The 18,408-nt window shown below is 38.6% G+C and overlaps 1 protein-coding gene across 17 annotated transcripts in view; it reads left to right on the top strand.

The window, feature by feature from the left end:
• Positions 1-18,408, top strand: part of DOCK9 (dedicator of cytokinesis 9) — a 360,039-nt gene that overhangs the window by 165,528 nt on the left and 176,103 nt on the right. For all 17 annotated transcript variants that reach the window (XM_090258025.1, XM_090258022.1, XM_090258018.1 and 14 more), the window contains exons 3-5: positions 11,877-11,966; positions 15,776-15,858; positions 17,592-17,661. In XM_090258025.1, coding sequence (XP_090114151.1) covers positions 11,877-11,966; positions 15,776-15,858; positions 17,592-17,661 — 243 coding nt within the window. The remainder of the gene's footprint in view (positions 1-11,876; positions 11,967-15,775; positions 15,859-17,591; positions 17,662-18,408) is intronic.

Here is an 18,408-nt window from a genome sequence, read left to right as displayed (position 1 = left end):
CTGCAGGAGCCCTGATGTTGGTGTGAGCAGCTCTGCAGCCAGGCAGAGGGGTCAGTGCATTAGGTAGTCAGAAGTACCGCATGTGCTGGAGGGTTGGAGAAGAGCAGGAGAAGAGCCAAGAAACATCAATATGGCTGATCTTGGAAGGTCTTAGGTCACGCAGTTTGGAGTTTGTTCTGGTAGTAGTGAAGAGTCATTGAAAGAATTTAATCTGAGACATGATGTCAGATTAGAGTTTTAAAAAGATGACTGGCAGCTATGAAGATAATGGATAAGAGGGATGATAGAAGGAAGGTTGGCATACCAGTTAGGGAGGGTGCTGCACTGAGGTTCGTACAAGAGCACCCTCATTCTGTGTGTCATCATGGGGATGTATAGCAAAGAAAGTCATTGACTTCACAGGGTGACACTGCTTAGTGAATGGAGAAAGACATTTAAAGATGGAAGCCTAGGGGCCATGCAGGAGCCTGGTGAGGGGGAGCTCTTAGAAAGAGGTCATGTCTATTTCTCTGTGCATAATCAAGGCTCTGCCCTTGTAATGTTTTAATTAGTCCCTTAAGAGTTGTTTTTTGTTAGATTCCCCCAGAAACCTAAATGGACTTCCTTCTTCAGATCCTTGTCTTGTCCCATGCTTTGTCCATTTTCTTAATTATTAGTGAATCAAACATTGAAAATGGAATTGCCTGATCTTAATAGAACATGTGGGTCAGCTGCCAAGATGAGAGATCTCTCAGTGAGATGTGGGGAACGCCCTGTGTGTACTGCAGTTTCCATCTTAGTCTGGGACTGAATCCTCTCGAAAGTGAGTCATCTCTTCTGAAACAAATGCATCTGCCAGATATTTGGAAAGGCTTCATTGCTGCTGTGCTCATTAAGTCACAGCCAAGTTCCCAGAGTGTCTAACAGTAATGTTTAATACTGCTGTGGATACAAACTGTTTAATGTATGGACAAATGCAGCTAAAGGATATATTGAGTAGATATCAAAGGGACCTAACCCCACAGATACGGGAGGCACCTGCAGTTTGGCTCAGACCTAAAGGCTAAAGGAAAGAGGTGTTGGGAGCCATCTATCTAACAGGGAGTAGTTGAAAGTCCGAGATAACTTCAGAACATGAAGTGGACACTATTTCTACTTGGCCCAGTTGAGCACAGTAAAAATTCAACTTAGGGTTTAATCTTTAGTGAGGGACATGAGCCAGGCGTGAAGGAAGCCCACCTAAAGAGCTCTCAGGGTTCTCATCTCTGGTTGCATCCTCTTCCCTCCCTTCACTGAGCTCTGGGCCCCTCCCTACCCCCACTGCAAGGTTGCTCTTCTCCTGGAACATCAAAGGACTCTCTAACAAGTGCATCAAGCTCGCAAAGATTTGAAGGGATAATTTTATTAAATAAATTAAACAGGCACAAAAATAAACACAAGTACAGATGCATTATATGGAATTACAAACAGGAGGGGTTGACTGCTTAGTGAAGATAGTCTGCATTTTAGCCTAAGGGTATATTAGAGTTGACCAGGCTCTGAGATCTGTTGCGCTTAACTGTCCAGCATGTCAGCAGAATGGCTTTTGGGCCTTTTTTCTGACTTCAGGCTTTCTGCACCTTAAAGGTAAGACAGCAGGTACCTTGGAAATTTCCCTTCTCTCTGTCTGTTCTGCAGCCATGTGGCTACTGACCAATTAAAAGGGAACCCTCTTTGTTCATCTAACTCAGGGGTTCTGTTTAGGACACCCTAGGAGCCATCTCTTCCTGTTTCCAAGTCTGTACTCTCTGTGATGTTTGTTTTTCTGTCTAAGGCAGGACATTCCCAGCCCTGTGCTCCTTTGAACAGGAGAGATGGGGAGACAGTTTGTAGTGGATCCATATAGTAGCCCACCCACTTCTCTAGGATATTGTCTCTAGCTCATTGTTCATGTTCCAGGAGAAAGGTGTGTTACAGAGCAAAAGGGGGTTCTTTCACATGGCGGCTTGGTGTAAAACCCAACAACTAGTGTTGAGGAAAACAGGTTTTTATTTACAATATTCCAACCTGGGGAGGACAGTGAGTACTTCAGCTCAGAGCCCTGTTTTCCCTTGGGACCCAGCACTTCCCTTGCTCCCCAGAAAGCTAGAAGCCAAAAACATGCCCAGAAGTTCCCCATTCCTTATCTGTCAGCTTTCTCCTTCAGGATCTTGGGTACGGTGTCATCAACCTCCGTATAAGAGTCCAGGAAAACATGTGCCCTGTTGCACTGGATCACGCATGGTTCTCCCTTTGCCCTTTCAAAGCTGCATGATGTTCTCCCTTTCAAAGCCGTGTGAAGATCCTAGCTAAAATGTCTGCCACCTATTTTTAAATCCCTGACTGCGTCCTCTGATGCAGTGGGTGTGGTAACTAGTTCTGACCACTCACAGAACCTTACACAGGCTGTGTGTGCTCTTTCTGTACCATTCTATGGTCCAAAACCCCTCCCATCTTCTTGGGGCCTTGGAAGTATCAAAGCCATTTGTGTAACAAAGACACTAGCTACTAGCCACAGGCATGTGATGACATCTTAAAAGCTGTTTCCTTTTCCCCATCCCCCAACTCGCAGGCTCTGGGGATTTTTGGACACCCCCATTCTGTAACAGGTGGGCCATTATTTCAGTCTCCTAATTAAAACCCTATAAAATAAGATATTTTAAATGCCCAGTGGATGTGCATATTCCCACCAGGAATTAAGAGGGCTGTTTTTTAATAGTTTCATTCCCATTGTAAAATGATTAATAAAAAATCCAATGCTGTATGAGTTGAGAGGGTTAGAAAAATAAAGAAATGATGACACAAAAGCATGTCTCTGTCAATACTCACACCTCTATTTATTTCTATTTATTTAAGTCTATGTAATGAATCTTCCTTCCTTTTAATCTGACAATTCCTTTTATTAAAAAATAAATGAATGGGACTATGAATCAAAGCAGATATAGAATTAATTTTTTCTGGACATCTTTTATGTTTTCGTCTCTCACTAAGCAATTTATAGCACATAAACCATTTGAAAGAGACAGACTTAGAATTTCATGTTTACAACTTTGGTATTTTTAAACCATAAAACCTAGAAATCCTAAAAAAAAAAAAAAACTATCTTATGGATGTGGAAAGTTAAAACTTTCCCCCAAGATCATACAACTAATTAGAGGCCGAGATCAGATGAAAACTTAGATTTCCTGGCTCTCAATTCAAACCCCTTTCCAATATCACATCTTAAATTCTTCCATAGGAAGTTTAATTAAATTATGTGCTTCACATTGCTTGTGGTATGAAATATGAGCCTCTCTGTATCCCAGCCTCAGTGAGTCAAAGTAGTGTGTTGGCCAGCACCTATAGAAAGAGACAGAGCCCTGACCAAGTTGGGGTCAGGAACTTTGATAGTAGAAAGGGATTCCAAGCTGAAGCTGAAGAAACAGGGTTATATCAGGGAAGAGAAATGCATGAAGAAGAGGGGTAGGAAATGCCAGGAAGCCCCAGGCTTGGCCCCAGGTGAGCAGACTTGAAACCTCTGGATTTTCCCTTTAGATGGCCCATGACTCTGCTTCCCTGGGCTCAGCATCCAGATGTGGCTCCTAGCCAATTAAATGATCTCAGTTTTTTGAGGCAGTCATTCGAACCAAGGGAAAATAAAAGTTTTTAGAAAATAGAAAAAGGAGGTGTTTAAAATTTGTTATTTCAAACTAGATCTGCAGATCATTGTAAATTTTACTCTTCATATTCTTGTCTGAGGGAAACTGTACTTCTTCAACTCATTGCACTGGGGGAAAAAAGTCCCATACAGACTTACCTGGGGCTCTCAGGTGTTTGTGCCTCATTATATAAGCCATTTGGGAGAGGACTTATATAATCACTCCTATAATTTTGTGGAAGTCATAAAACTCCTACCCATACTTGGCCAAGGTAATTAAGGATTTCTATGTGTCAGACTTTCAGTGTTTAACCTAAGTAATCATACTGACCAAAAATAGACTTTATATCCCAGTGGTTGTCTGAGATGCTAGCTATGATTAGATTTAATTTTCAAGTCTTATCACACTTCATAATGTGAAATGTTTTTCCCTTCCCCCTTGCAAATATAGAAAGTTACTTAGAAGCTACTATGCTTTCATAGTAGAGTAGAAATAGTTTATTTTCAAACATAAAAATGGGACTGATATCCTTTGAATGTCCAACCTTGATATTGATTTATATAAAGTGGACACAGATTCATTGTTTAGCAGGAATATGATTTTAATTGATAGAAAGGTAGAAAAAGAATACCACAACCATAGAAAAGAAAATTATGCTAATTTTTTAGAAGGGCTTTAATGTTCATGGAGTATAAATCTCCTGGTATTGATTTGTACTCTTGTTATAAGCCAGCCAGATAAAACTACAGAAATTCAATGTGAATTAATTTGGCATACAGTTTAACTATTACCTGAAAGTAATTTGCAACACATGAAATCTATGGAGGAATTAAAATAGAGCATTCACTTACACTATGGCCTTCCCTGTCAGTTTCTATAATGGACTAGAGGATTTTCATAATAATAGAAAACAAACAAACATATGTGAGTAATGGATGATTATTGGTAGGTTCCTATTTCTATCTCATTGTCTCTTATTTATTCATGTATTAAGTACTTGGCACAGAGATAGTATACAAATATCCTTCCCTCAAAGGAATCCACAATCTGGTAGGGCAAAGAAGGACATGCCTGCAGGAGACTTTTGGATAATGGAATCAGGGATTGACAAGCTATCAAATGGGGCCTCATGGGGCATGGTTTATAAGGTCATCAAGGTCTTGGGTCAGATCTCCACTTTCCAAGTCCAAAGACTGGGTTTGGTCAATATAACCACAGTTATTAGGGCTCAGGGGAACTGACTTGTAGTAGCCAGCCTCACAAGAGAATAAACCAGAATACCATTTAATAATGTGCATTTGGAACTAGAATTAATAAGCAGGTCAGAATACATTCACTGGCTGTGCTTTCTCTCTAATTAGCAAAGTCTTAATGGGGATCACAATATAAACAAGTAGATTGTTGAAGCTGGACTCAGAGCAAATGCAGTGATTGGAAAGACCTCGATAACTGCTGGTGTTAAATGGTGACTTCACATTGGTGCCAAGTCCAGCAGTCTCCCTGTATGTCCCAGCCTGATAGATCCCAACCTTTCCTTTTAAAGATACTGAGAAAAGTGCTCTGGTCATGCAAACCCCTTTCTTTTTCTTGGACCATTCTTTCCCCAGATGAAATAAAACCACTGACTAGCTGTGCATTAGTGTAGTTTTAGTGTTGTTTAATCAAACTTAATAGAGTTCTAGAAATTTTTTCCTTTGACATACAAGATTTGTCCAGAAAAAGCCCAGCCATTTTTAATATAATGAGAATGGTTTGCACAACATCAGTGTAACTTGGCAGCTAAGGAGAGTGGACTGGAACGCACATGCGTGAAACAATAATGACTTCACTGTACTAGTCACTGGGGGTGGTTGACACTGTTGAGTGAGCGTGTGTACTGTGTGGCTGTGGCACGCAAAATGACTGAGCGAGTAGAGCAATGAATCTGCATCAAATTTTGTGTTAAGTTTGACCATTACTCCATGGAAACTATTTGGATGATTCAGAAGGCTGCAACTATGGAAACTGGCAATCAGCAGCTTCATCATGACAATGCATCATGACATGCATCATGTCTCTTGCAGAGATTTTTGGTAAAACATCAAATCACTCAGGAGACTCAGCCCCTCTACAGCTCAGATTTGGTACCCTGTGACTTCTGGCTTTTCCCAGGACTAAAATCGCCTTTGAAAGAGAAGAGATTTCAGATAATCGATGTAATTCAGGAAAACAGGACAGGGCAGCAAGGCAGCTAATGGTGATTGAGAGAACTGTGTGAGGTTCCAAAGTGTCTACTTTGAGGGGACCTGAGGTGTCATTGTCCTATGTACAATGTTTCTTGTATCTTCTTCAATAAATGTCTCTATTTTTCATGTTACATGGCTGGTCACATGGCTGGATACCTTCTGAATAGACCTCATAGAACATATTTTCAGTTATAGCATTTAGGGCTTTGTTCCTTTTGTGTGTCTGCAAAGAGCTAATCTCATTTATTGTGTCTTGGTTTTGCTCATTTAACTTTCCAAGTGTAAACTTGCCTCCAAGTTACTAATCTTGTACAATTTAGTTTAAGCATCTTTGCCTCAGTATACATCTTCCTTTATGTCCTCTTCTCCCTGTTGGATTTATTTTTTTTAAAGATTTTACTTATTTATTTAAAAGTATATTTTATTGATTATGTTGTTACATTTGTCCCAACTTTTTTCCCCTTTGCTCTCCTCCACCCAATACCCACCTTCCCTCCAGCAATCCCCCTTAGTTCATGTCCATGGGTTGTGCATATAAGTTCTTTGGCTTCAACCATTCCTATACTATTCTTAACATCGCCCTGTCTATTTTGTGCCAGCCAATTATGCTTCTTAATCCCTGCACCATTTCCCCATTTCTCCCCCTTCCCGCTTCCAGCTGAGAACCCTCCAAATGATCCCCATACCTATGATTCTGTTCCTATTCTGGTTTGCTTAGTTGGATTTTGTTTTTATTTTTTAGATTCAGTTGTTGATAGTTGTGAGTTTGTTGTCATTTTAGTGTTCATAGTTTTAATCTTTTTAAGTAAATCCCTTTAAAATTTCAAATAATAATGGCTTGGTGATGATGATCTTCTTAAGCTTTACCTTGTCTGGGAAGCACTTTAGATCTGCTCTTCCATGCTAAATGATAGCTTTGCTGAATAGAGTAGTCTTGGTAGTAAGTCCTTGCTTTTTATCACTTTGAATACTTCCTGCCTGTCCCTTATTGCCTGCAGACTTTCTTTTGAGAAATCAGCTGATAGTCTTATAGGCATCCCTTTGAAGATAAATCTCTGCTTTTCTCTTGCTGCTTTTAAGATTCTCTCTTTATCTTGAACCTTTGGCATTTTAATTATGATGTGTCTTGGCGTAGTCCTTTTTGGGTCTAGCTTGTTTGGGACTCTCTGTGCTTCCTAGAGTTGTATGTCTATTTTCTTCGCCAAATTTGGGGAGTTTTCCTTCATTATTTTTTCACATAAGCTTTCAATTTCTTGCTCTTCCTCTTCTCCTTCTGGCACCCCTATGATTCGGATCTTGGCATGTTTATAAAGTTGTCCCAGAGGTTCCTAAGCCTTTCCTCATTTTATCAATTCTTGTTTCCTCATTATGTGCTGGTTGACTGTTTTTTTTTTCTTCCTTATGTTCCAAATCATTGATTTGAACCCCACTTTCCTTCCCTTCACCACTGGTTTTGTGTGGATTTTTCTTCATTTCATTTAGCATAGCCTTCACTTCTTCCCCTCTGCATTTGCCATACTTAAGCATATCTGTCAGGCCTGTGAGCATCTATATCACCAATGTTTTGAACTCCACATCTGTTAGGTTGGTTGCTTGTCCCTTAGTTCTCCCACTGGAACCTTGATCCAGTCCCTTTTTTGGGCCATACTTCTCTGTCTCCTCATCTTGACAAGCTCCTGTGTTTGTTTGTCTCTGTGTCTTAGGTAGAGTTGTCGCACCTATTATGTTGTAAGGGGCGAAGCCTTAGGTATTTGTTAATATGGGTGACCCGTTTTACTACATTGTGGCTCTGTGTGTTGGGGGGAGGGGTCTGAGAGGCAACAATGCCACTTCCTCAGTACTTGCCCCTTTTCCAGGCACTTATCCCACTTCCTTATGGGACTGGTGCCTCTCTAGCTGTTGCCCTGGCCGTGGTTCCAAGAATGGGTGGGTCTTCAGACTTTCTAGGACTGGGGGGGGCCCTTTAAACAAGTGGACTCTACTGGGAGACCCGCAGTTTCTTCCTCTGCCCCAACCCCCTCTGGTTTGCACAGTCATAAGCAATGAGGCTTTATTTTCCCCCATGGCTGGGACCATGAGCTGTGTGATCTGGTCTGGTGCTAGGAGCACTCCGGGTGCCCCTCTGGCTTTTTAAAACATGTGACTGCTCTTTCCACTGGCTTGCTACTACCACCAGCACACCGTGTCCTCTCTGCCCCGGCTCCGTCCCTCCTTCCTGTCTGAATAAGTATTTTTTCTTTATATCTTTGTTTGTTGGACTTTCATGCAGCTCAATTTTCTGTAACCTCTGGTTGTCTCTACTTTTGAGGTAGTTGTATTCCTTCTTAGTTGTGGAGAGAGATACAGCATGTCTGTCTAAGCATCCATCTTGGACAAATGTCTTATTTATTTATTTTTAGAGAGAGAGGAAGGGAGGGAGAAAGGGAGGGAGAGATACATTAATGTTGTGAGAATTTCTCACAATAAAAACCGGGACACAGGACTTTAGCAGCAAAGCAAGGCATTTATTCACGAGTCTGCAGAGTCGGGCGCACCCTTATCCAGGAGAAAGTGCGCACAAAGTAGACAAAGAAAACTGGTTTTATAGTAATGCGATTAGTTCCCCCTTCTTAACTTGATTAGCTTCCCCTCCTCTCTCCTTCTTCCCCGTTTCTCCATTACTGGTGACTCCAGAGTTAGAATCTAACGCGATTATCTAAATGCCCCTTTTGTGATTTGTAAATATGCTAATGCTATCAACTTCCTTCTCAGAGATCCTCTAATTACATTTGTCCTTTGTTACTAATGATTTTCTACTGGTTTGGGAGTCACTATTTTCTTGTTTCTTACAATTTGTAGTTGCCTCTTGCATATCCCCAACTGGGGACTTTGCCTACAACTCAGCCCTGACCAACTGGGAATCGAACCGGTGACCCTTTGGTTCGCAGGCCAGCACTCAATCCACTGAGCCACATCAGTCAGGGCTCCCTGTTGGACTTATACTCCCCTACTGTTTTCTTCTCATATCAGCCCGCATGTCTGTGCTTTTTTCTCTCATACCCTTCTGTGGTTCTTATCACACTCTAATAATTTATTTCCTTATCTTCCTCTGTTATCAGATGGTAAACCCTACATTTTATTTAATGTGGTGTCTCCAATGCTAGTTCAATGTCTGTTGGTAGAAAGTAGGGACCCAGTAGAGGGAGAGAGGGTGGAAGGTAGGGGGAGAGGGAAAAGGGAGGATGGAGTGATATTTATGCTGAACTCTTAAATGATCAGTAGGCTATTCTTTGGGAAGAGAAGCTACTCTGTTCTCAAGGTATAACAAACATTTCTTACTAACTGAATAGAGGACATGTAAAAGTCAGATTGCTCCTGTCCTAATGCTATACTGTGTGACATTATCATGAAAATGGCAGAATTCTCCAATACTTCAGTTAGGCAATGTTCCTCATCTCTTACAATATTGGTTTAGTCTTGTTATAGTTATCTATTCCAGTATAACAGATCATCCCCAAGCCAATAATGTATTACTTCTCACAATTCTGAAATCTGGTCGAGGCTAAGCTAGGCAGTTCTCCTTTATTTAGAGCCTACAGGAGCTGGGATGTTTAAAATGACTTCCTCACTCTCGTTGAGGTACTTCAGCCAGGATTGCAGGAACCAGCTAGAGGCTGAGGGGCATCTTTCTATGTATGGTTTCTCCATGTGGATAGCTTGGACTTTTTCACATCATGGTGGTCTCAAGGTAGATCTTTTAATGTGCTGGTTGTCTTCCAAAGAGGAAGAATTGAAGCCACCAGTTCTCCTAAAGGGTAGGTTTGGAACAGGCATGGCATCACTTCTACCTCATTTCATCAGTGGAACGTTGTCCAGATTCAAAGGGAGGGGAAATAGATTCCACCTTTTGGTGTGAGGAACAGCATGCAGATATAGGGAAGGACTGTGAGCATCTAAAAAAGACTATATAAAACAGGTACATACAAAAAGAAATATATATGTATATATATAAGTCACATTTAAGCTAGACATGTAATAAAGAGCCATGTCTAATTTAAATGACTGGTTTTGAAGAAATGCACTAAATTTATTTGGATGACATCTCTGGAGGAATTGAAGGGCTCTGTGTGGCCAGAAAACTAAACTATCAAAATCATAGCTAGGACTTGATCAGTAATGGAGTCAAACGTAGTATTCTGGTATTGGTGGGTGGTAATAAACACAGGGATGATTGGTTTAATTATGTTTAGTGCTCTCTTTTTTGTTAAAGGTAAAGTCTCTAATGGTTTTTGCTTTGTTTTTAAAGTAAGAACATAATGACACTTTCACCCATGAGAATCAAAAAGATTCATTTTCTGTTATTTTTCTCACCTTAAAGGGGTGTTGAAAAGTGTCACATTATTATTCTTGAGTTAGTAATTCACTTGGAAAATTTTGTAATCCGTTTTCTTTTTTTCTAGTCTTGTGATCGGAAAGGGGGCTGGAAATGACCCAAATAGTTCTATTTCTTAACCTGTGCCATTTTCTGAACATTTTAAAAGTATAATCATTAGTTTCAAAAATCTTGATAGATCCAAATAATCAAGATAAGGACACAATAAGTAGGGGTATTAAGAAGATACACAATTTTGTAAGCAATTTCCCTTTACTAATATTACACCTGATTCTTAACAGTTTTGACAATCTTTTTCTTATTGATGTTACTTTGAAGCTTTTTGAATAGATCGTGCCTCTGCAGTGCTAGTGACACATATCTCTATGGCATTTCATGGGAATAGGTGTTTGTGATACTCGCAAAGAAACCAAGACACCCAGAGTCTTAAAAGCTCTCTTGGAGGTGGAATGAATTAATAAATCACCAATGAAGGACTTTGATGGAGAATAGACTTCTTTATTTTCCTTTCTTTAGAATAAAAGTAGGAGATAAGATTAATTTCAAAGATGGACACAGTGCAAGATAGGAGAAACAGACACAACACAGAGAAAATGTGGGCAGGAAATAAAAATTATGTTATACACAAAATATATGCCCTGGGGTTCTCTGTCTGTGCTGGAGGGGGAGGGATCACAAATTTGATCCAAAGCTCTTCTAACCAAAGGAAGAAGAGAAACAGCTGGGATAGGTACTAGGCAATCCCAGTTTAGTAATTATCCACAGAGAGCCAATAGAGTAGATTCTGTTAGCAAAATGTTTTCATGTGTGCTGTTTTATGGTCTGTTAATAGTTCCAAGTGTTATAGTCTATGGGAGAAAAAAATCTAGAGCATTCCTTTCTGAAGCCTGAAGCCCCATCTCCTCTACTAACATTGCTGTTCCTTACAAACATTGTTAATTGGGATAGATGTGCTTTTGCCTAAAGTCATGAGGCATTTTATTATTTAAAATAAGCATTTAAGCCTCGTGAAACAAGAATAGTCCGAAAGTTCAGAGGGGAGGAGGTAGAATTCACAATTTTTGGAGTCAGTCAACAAATACAGTAAGCACTTTCTATCTGTCTGGTTGCCCTGCTTGTAGGGCAACTGAAGTTGTGGCAGTAAACAACAGGCATAAAAGGCACTTAAAAGATGGATGGTAGTGATGGTTGCATAGCATTGTAAATGTACAGTGACACTGAACTGTACACTTTAAGAAGGTTACAACTGTAAATTTCATATTATATCTATTTTACCACAATTAAAAAAGGATAGTTAAGAAAAGTAAAAAGCAGTATAATGGCACTAGATCAAGTACCTGGGGTGTTAGGGACTCTCTGAATGGGCCTCTACCTTGCCTGGGGTTGGGGGGGGGGAGCAGAAGGGCTCCCTGGAGGGGTCATCGGGCCGCTGATCCAGGAAGAAGCAGGGGCCATTGCCCTGCATGACTTACGAACTTCAGGGTTTCAAATGGGATCTCTGTGCGTGAGCTAAGGAGGAAGATGGAAGCTGCCCTGGCTGGTAGAGACTGAAGTGACTGTTCATGCCAAGCCCTGCTGCACTTGGAATTTGGCCCCTTTCCTTCTTCTCTTAACCAAGTCCTTGTCTGGTGCTTGCTTTCACAGACAGCCATTCTGAGACGACAAGGTCGATACAGATGCTCCACAGTTCCTGCAAATGCGCAAGAGGAAGCACAGAGCTTGTTTGTTACAGAGGTAATGTGTTTCTTCTACATTAATTTGTATCATTTTAAATCATTTTTTTCTAATGTCTCCCCTTTTTCTTTCAATTTTAATGATGTTTTCAAGAAAGTGTCACAGAAGTAATTATATTTTTTATAATGGAAGTTAAAATCAAAGAAGAACAAGGTTTTCAGAATCTGAAACTTAGAAATGTCAACAGGGGTCATTCTGAGGACAAAATATGAATTCTGTGGAACTTATAAAATAAAGGGCAACTTGTAAATGAACTCATAGGGCGTAATGTCAGAGGCTTTGTTATTGATATTTTTTATTAGAGACTCAGAATGCATATTTACATATTCATTTACTTAATTTACATGTTTATACTTGGAACTTATTTTCAAGACTAATTCAATATTTATGAAGTGCCAGGTGAAAATGAGCCTAGTCTGACGATCTCTGATCAATGTATGAATACTATTACTTTTGTTTGAACATGCAAATGATTGTCATGAGGAAGAAAGAAAAGTGATTGCATTTAGAATGTCCCCCACCCCCACCTTGGGGTGTTTGTTTATTCCTCCAGATGCTTGCTTTTAGGTGGGATGAACTAATTATATGTTTTAATTTTGTTTCTTGAATTGCTTCTTCATTTAAAAATAATGGATTATATCCCCATTTTCTAGATGATAAATATGTCCATTGGTAAATTTGCCCACTATAAGGAAGTTATGCTTTTATAAGTGAAGACCAATTAAAATAACAAGATTTAATTTCCATTGAGATTTTTGAGAAGTTAAATTTATATTTAAGTTTTTTAAAGTCTGTTCTCTCATCCTTCTGAAAAGGTAATGTCTTCTTTTGCTACTATATTAGTAAAATTAATTCTAGACAAAAACAGCCAGGTATGTTATATAATCTTAAATGTTTATTTTAAAACAGGATATAGGCTAATTATGACTTACAGGAATTATCTGACCTGCAGCCTGTTTTCATAAATAAAGTTTTATTGCAGCACAGCCACATCCAGTTGTTTGCCTATTGCCTGTGACTGCTTTTATATCACAGGTCAGAACTGAGTGGTTACAACAGAGACAATATGTTCCTCAAAGCAGAGGGAAAGTCTGTTGACTTTTGTTTTAAAGCATTTAGCAAAATTATTAATTACTAATTCAGTTTTCCCAGTTGCTTAAAAAATATGGTTTTTGGAGAGCAACTCTTTTTAAGTTTTTTAATCACTGCAGGTTGAGCAATTGCAGCATCATCCTATGCTGCTGGAGCCAACATAACTAAACCCCCTTGGGACCCTTCCAGTAGGGTGGAGTGGAACAACACTTCCTCTCCATCCTCTCATCCGGAGGAGAATGACCTAATGGCTTTTTTAAAAACAACTTCAAAAACCTTTCAGTATAACTTCAAAATATTGAATTTCACAAGTTTGAAAGGTCAGTAATGAAATCAGTCAGAAGAGTGATTTTAGAGTCATAGTTCTCTGGGTACTGATTTCTGACTGAACCCATTATCTCCTAGACTTTCTACATCCCCAGAGGGATGGGTGTTACTTGCTTTATTCTGTTTCTACCTTGGAGTTTAGCAGATGCCTGGTATGTGGGCAATTAACAATGGCATATTAAATGAATGGACCTCTGTCTACTTAACCTGGCTAACCATGTTTTGTTTTGGTTTGTTTTTTTGCAGTTCTTTGTAATTTAAAATATTTAAACATGTTTCTTACTAATTTTCCTAAGGTATTAAAAATCTGGCCACTCAGGTATTCTACTCATAAAGACACATGATCATGTATGTTTGTGGTTATTTATTTTTTAATTGGGCAGGTACATATTATACTTCAGAATGATTGTAATGGCATGCAAGAGACTTTGGTGGCATGACTTAATGGCCATGCTTGATGAAAACCTCTGTAGCCCTGAGGTCTGCTGATGTCTCGAATTTGGCTTCCCTCACAAAGAGAATAATGGCATGTCCACCAGATTGTATCATTCACAGTCAGACTTGACTTAGCTGTTTCAAACCTAAGGAAAATTCTGAAATCATACTGGTTTTGGAGTGTAATTTTTAGTGTAGATGTCTGGTGTTTAAGTGTGAAAATGCTTTGAAAATATTTTAAAATCATTAGCAAGAATAAAATAGCATTTAAAAACATTTGTAACTGCATAGCAAACAAATTGAAAAGTTCTCACTCTGTTCTTGACCCTTGTCTCCTGTGTATGCCACCTCTCTGACTGATAATGTGAAAAACTTACACTACCTTCCCTTCACAACCTTGCCAGTAAAATCCTTAGCATAGAGCCTGACACAAGAGACGCACCCGCTATTGTTGCTGTAGTTATTTTTATGACTTCAGGGTAGAGGAGAGTTTGCCTCAGAAGGTATTTGAGTACAAGGCTATGAAATAGATCAAAAGGTTAGCGATTAATGAAGAGAAGCAAGCAGAATAGGTCTTTGTTCATGATGTTAGTTATAGCAAGAGCCAATCAACTAGGTAAGACAAATACATTTCTCTACCCATGTTTTCACTTTTTCTTTCCTTCTGCCACACTGAGGTCTACATATGTGTAGTCAAAAACTGATTACACAGAAAAATTATTTGGACTAAGCTGATGGTAACTAAATCAAACATGTCACTTCTTAATTTTGACTTATTCATATTTGAAGATCTGGCAGATGTGGCCTTGTGGTTTTGAGACTATATACTACTCAATGGATTCTCCCAGATAGTTGAATGAGACACCATGCTGGCCCACTGAGTCTGTTATGTAGGAGGTAGTTTAATGCATTCTCTGTAGGTTAGTGTTACCAACAGAATCCTTGGCAATGGGTGCTTCACAATTTGTGCATTCTACACACATACACACACACACACACACACACACACAATGTCACTGAGCCACTGTGAAGTGGAATCCTTCCTCCTAATATCCTCACCATGTTCCTTATAAATAAAAGGAAAAACTGAGAGCAGATTTATATAATATTGACTAACAGAGCCAGTTGTAGTGTTAGTAAATATTATGAAGTTGTCTTATGTTTCACACTTTCTGTTCACTTTCATGTTCTAATAGAGGCCACACAACTTCTTAAGAACTAAGTGCTTTTAAGACAGAAACTGTACATTGTTGTGTAAATGTAGCAAGAGGGGGTGAAGTTTGTTTCCTATAAAATCTGCTCTCAGATGACAGCTAAGGTGGGGAGGGTAACGGGGTGGAATTGAGCAAAATGGAAAAAAGGACTCAATGATGTGAACAACAGTGTGGTGATTGCAGGGGGGTAGGGGGGCCAAGAGGGATAAATGATAATGTAAAAAAAAAAAAAAAATTTTAAAAAGAGGAAAAGCCCTGGCTGGTGTGGCTCAGTGGATTGAGCACGGCTTGCGACCAAAGGGTTGCCAGTTTAATTCCCAGTCAGGGCACATGCCTGGGTTGCAGGCCAGGTCCCCAGTTGGGGAAGCGCAAGAGGCAACCACACATTGAAATTTCTCTCCCTCTCTTTCTCTCTCCCTTCCCCTCTCTCTAAATAAAATAAAATAATAAAACAAAACAAAATAAATAAATAAATAAATTTTTAAGGGAAAAAAATCTGTTGTCAAATCATGAATGATGGTAACTTAAAGTGACCCCTTTCCCAAGGGTAATGTTTCAATGGTTCTTAAGCCTCAGAGGAACCTCTAATGGTAGAATTTTAGGCATGAGAGGATTGAGGGGAAAATTATTTTTGATGTATGTATGGATGTGCATTCATAAACCTTCCCAAATGTTCTCTAAAAGTCATCACATATATTTTTTTCTCTTGTACTTTTTATTTTTTTAAATCCCCTCCAATAGTGCATCAAAACCTATAACTCTGACTGGCATCTTGTGAACTATAAATACGAAGATTACTCAGGAGAATTTCAACAGCTTCCAAAGTGAGTAAATGGTCAGACCACACAAGGTGGTGTTATGCACCTAGGGAAAATTCTTTGTACTGAAAATGTTTACGGAAGTAAGTCACTTCTATTCAATCTAAGTAGTTGGAGAAAATAGTTCTAGATAGCTTGTGTGTATATGGGGTAGTTATTTTTTCAGGGTATTTGGTAATAGGACTCAATCCCAGTACTCTGGGCTTGGCAGGTGGTAATAAACACACAGATGGTTTAATTATATCCAGTGATTCTTTTCAGGGTACCACTGATAAAACTCAAACAGGTGAAATTTTTTCAGTGAGAAATAGAAAGCAAAGAAAATATAAGGATATTGAAAATGCTACATTGTATTTTCTCTTAAAATGAATATTTTTAAGAAACATAAAAGTTTTATGTTTTATTTCATATTGAATAAATAAAAATTTTTGTTTAATTTTTTATTGAATAACTTTTATGTTAAAAGTATATCAAAGAACAAGCATTTCCGAGACAAATTTCTTTACCTCCTCTAAGGTATTATTAACTCATTCTAGAATACACCAAGAGCAGGTGTTTACATTGATTAGTGGTAGTTAAAGTGAACCAGAGATAGGTAGGCCTTACCTTGAGAGGCTATAAAACAGTACACCTGTAAATGAAGCAGCTGGCAAATTTAAGTATAGTTGATTATGAAAATTGAAAGCAAATAATGAAGGATTGTTTCAGAAGTAACCATCGCCACTGAAAGTTTTACTTGAGATCCTATTAATATATTTTTGTGTTTGTTGCATCTAAGGGGTTAATTTGTTTATACTATTCTTGGTGGACCTAGCTATTGTTTTTTCTATTTGTGTGGTTCAGCCACTCCTTAAGAGTGTTTAGCCAACTTCCCAAATGCCTTTTTTAAACCTCATCCAAGAACTCTTCCTTCCAGCATTATCTTCTCCAGATGGATATGCCTCTTAGTTCTATATTTACCCAAATACTCATGTGGGGATTTTAAAATTCTTCCCATTTGACCAAATCACTTGCCAATCTTGATCATACTATTCTCATGGCTAAAGGAAAATAGACTGAGTTGTATTGTACTTACTATACTATATACTTATATTGCTGGTAGATTTCACTTTTTGGCATTAATAAGAGTTTCTGATTGTGATGAGAGTGAGAGGGAAGATTGTAAGTGATTAAGAACATAGATTGTGTTCTATGTCTGCCTATGTCATCTACTTGCTCTGCTCTCTCTAAGCCTCAGTTTCCTCATTTGTTAAATGGTCGTAACACCAGTCCCCACCATCTGTAGAACTAGAGGAGATAACATGTGAAGCACACAGCACAGTGCCTATCACATAATAACTAATAAATGCTAGCCGCTATGTTATTATCATGTTTTTGTTGTTAATGGCATCATTTAAAATTGTGGTTCCTAATAAATAAAAATGCAATTACCTCATTTTCCATGTTCTCTCTTAAACTCCATATTAAAAGTTATTCTACCAAGACTTTATTTATTAACAAACATTCCCATTTTGAAATACCTATGTAACTCCCAACAAGCTATGCCATCTTTTCTACATAGCTTCTGGAGTTCTCAACTCCACTATGTAAAACAAAGGCTTTGGTGGTTTTTTTTCTTTATCTGAGTGGGCCAGCTTTGGATTTGTTAAATGCTGCTTCCTCTCATGAGAGAAGAAATGCAGCATCTCTTTATGGATTAGGTAATCATAAAACAAGTTTTTTTTTCCTTCTTTTTAAAGCAAAGTGGCCAAGTTGGATAAACTTCCAGTTCACGTCTATGAAGTTGATGAGGAGGTTGACAAAGATGAGGTAAGATGATCACTCACGGATTTAAAAATGGATTTATTTTACAGACTTAGAAGATTAATTAGAAAATTACCAACATTTAGCCAAAACAGGAATTGGAATGTTTCTTGAAACAGGGGAATAATTTTTTTAAATGTCTTGATTGATTGAAATAAGGTTTCTGTTTTAGCTTGACTACTTTGCATGCATAGCATATTCTGTTCCTGTTTATTTGTTCTGAGATCATTTTCAAAGGCCTAGATAAGATGTGGCTACACTATTAAAAGATATCAAGTTTACTTAGACCTTAAGTTTATATTGTTTTTTAACAGGATGTCTTAAAACAAACTGGCAGGCAGTAAATTTTAAATGGCTGTTTTTTCAGTGATTACTTTGAGTGAAGTATATAGTACCCAGAAACTCTGATTTTAACAACCTACTCCCCCTCCTATTGGAGAAATGATTATGGCTAGAGACATGTGTGTACAAAAAGAGCAGGGCATGAGGGAGACCATGTCCACTGAGCAAGAGGAACCTAATAAAATGTCAGTGCTACCCATCTCTGCATTTCTCATTTTCGTCTACTCACCATTGGATACTTCATCATGAGTTTAATTTTTCTTTTCTTTTTTTAGATTGTCAGCTAAACTAATAATAGCAAGCCACTCAAGAACATTAACAATGTCCTTGGTAGCAAATTATTTTAGAAACCATTTTTTAAATAATTCTGGGAAGAGGAGGCAGTCATTTAAAATGAAAAACAAGATATTA

Source organism: Furipterus horrens, unplaced genomic scaffold, assembly GCF_987537825.1.
Source record: "Furipterus horrens unplaced genomic scaffold, mFurHor1.1.pri manual_scaffold_12, whole genome shotgun sequence".
NCBI lineage: Eukaryota > Metazoa > Chordata > Mammalia > Chiroptera > Furipteridae > Furipterus > Furipterus horrens.
This window is presented reverse-complemented; position numbering and strand designations above follow the sequence as displayed.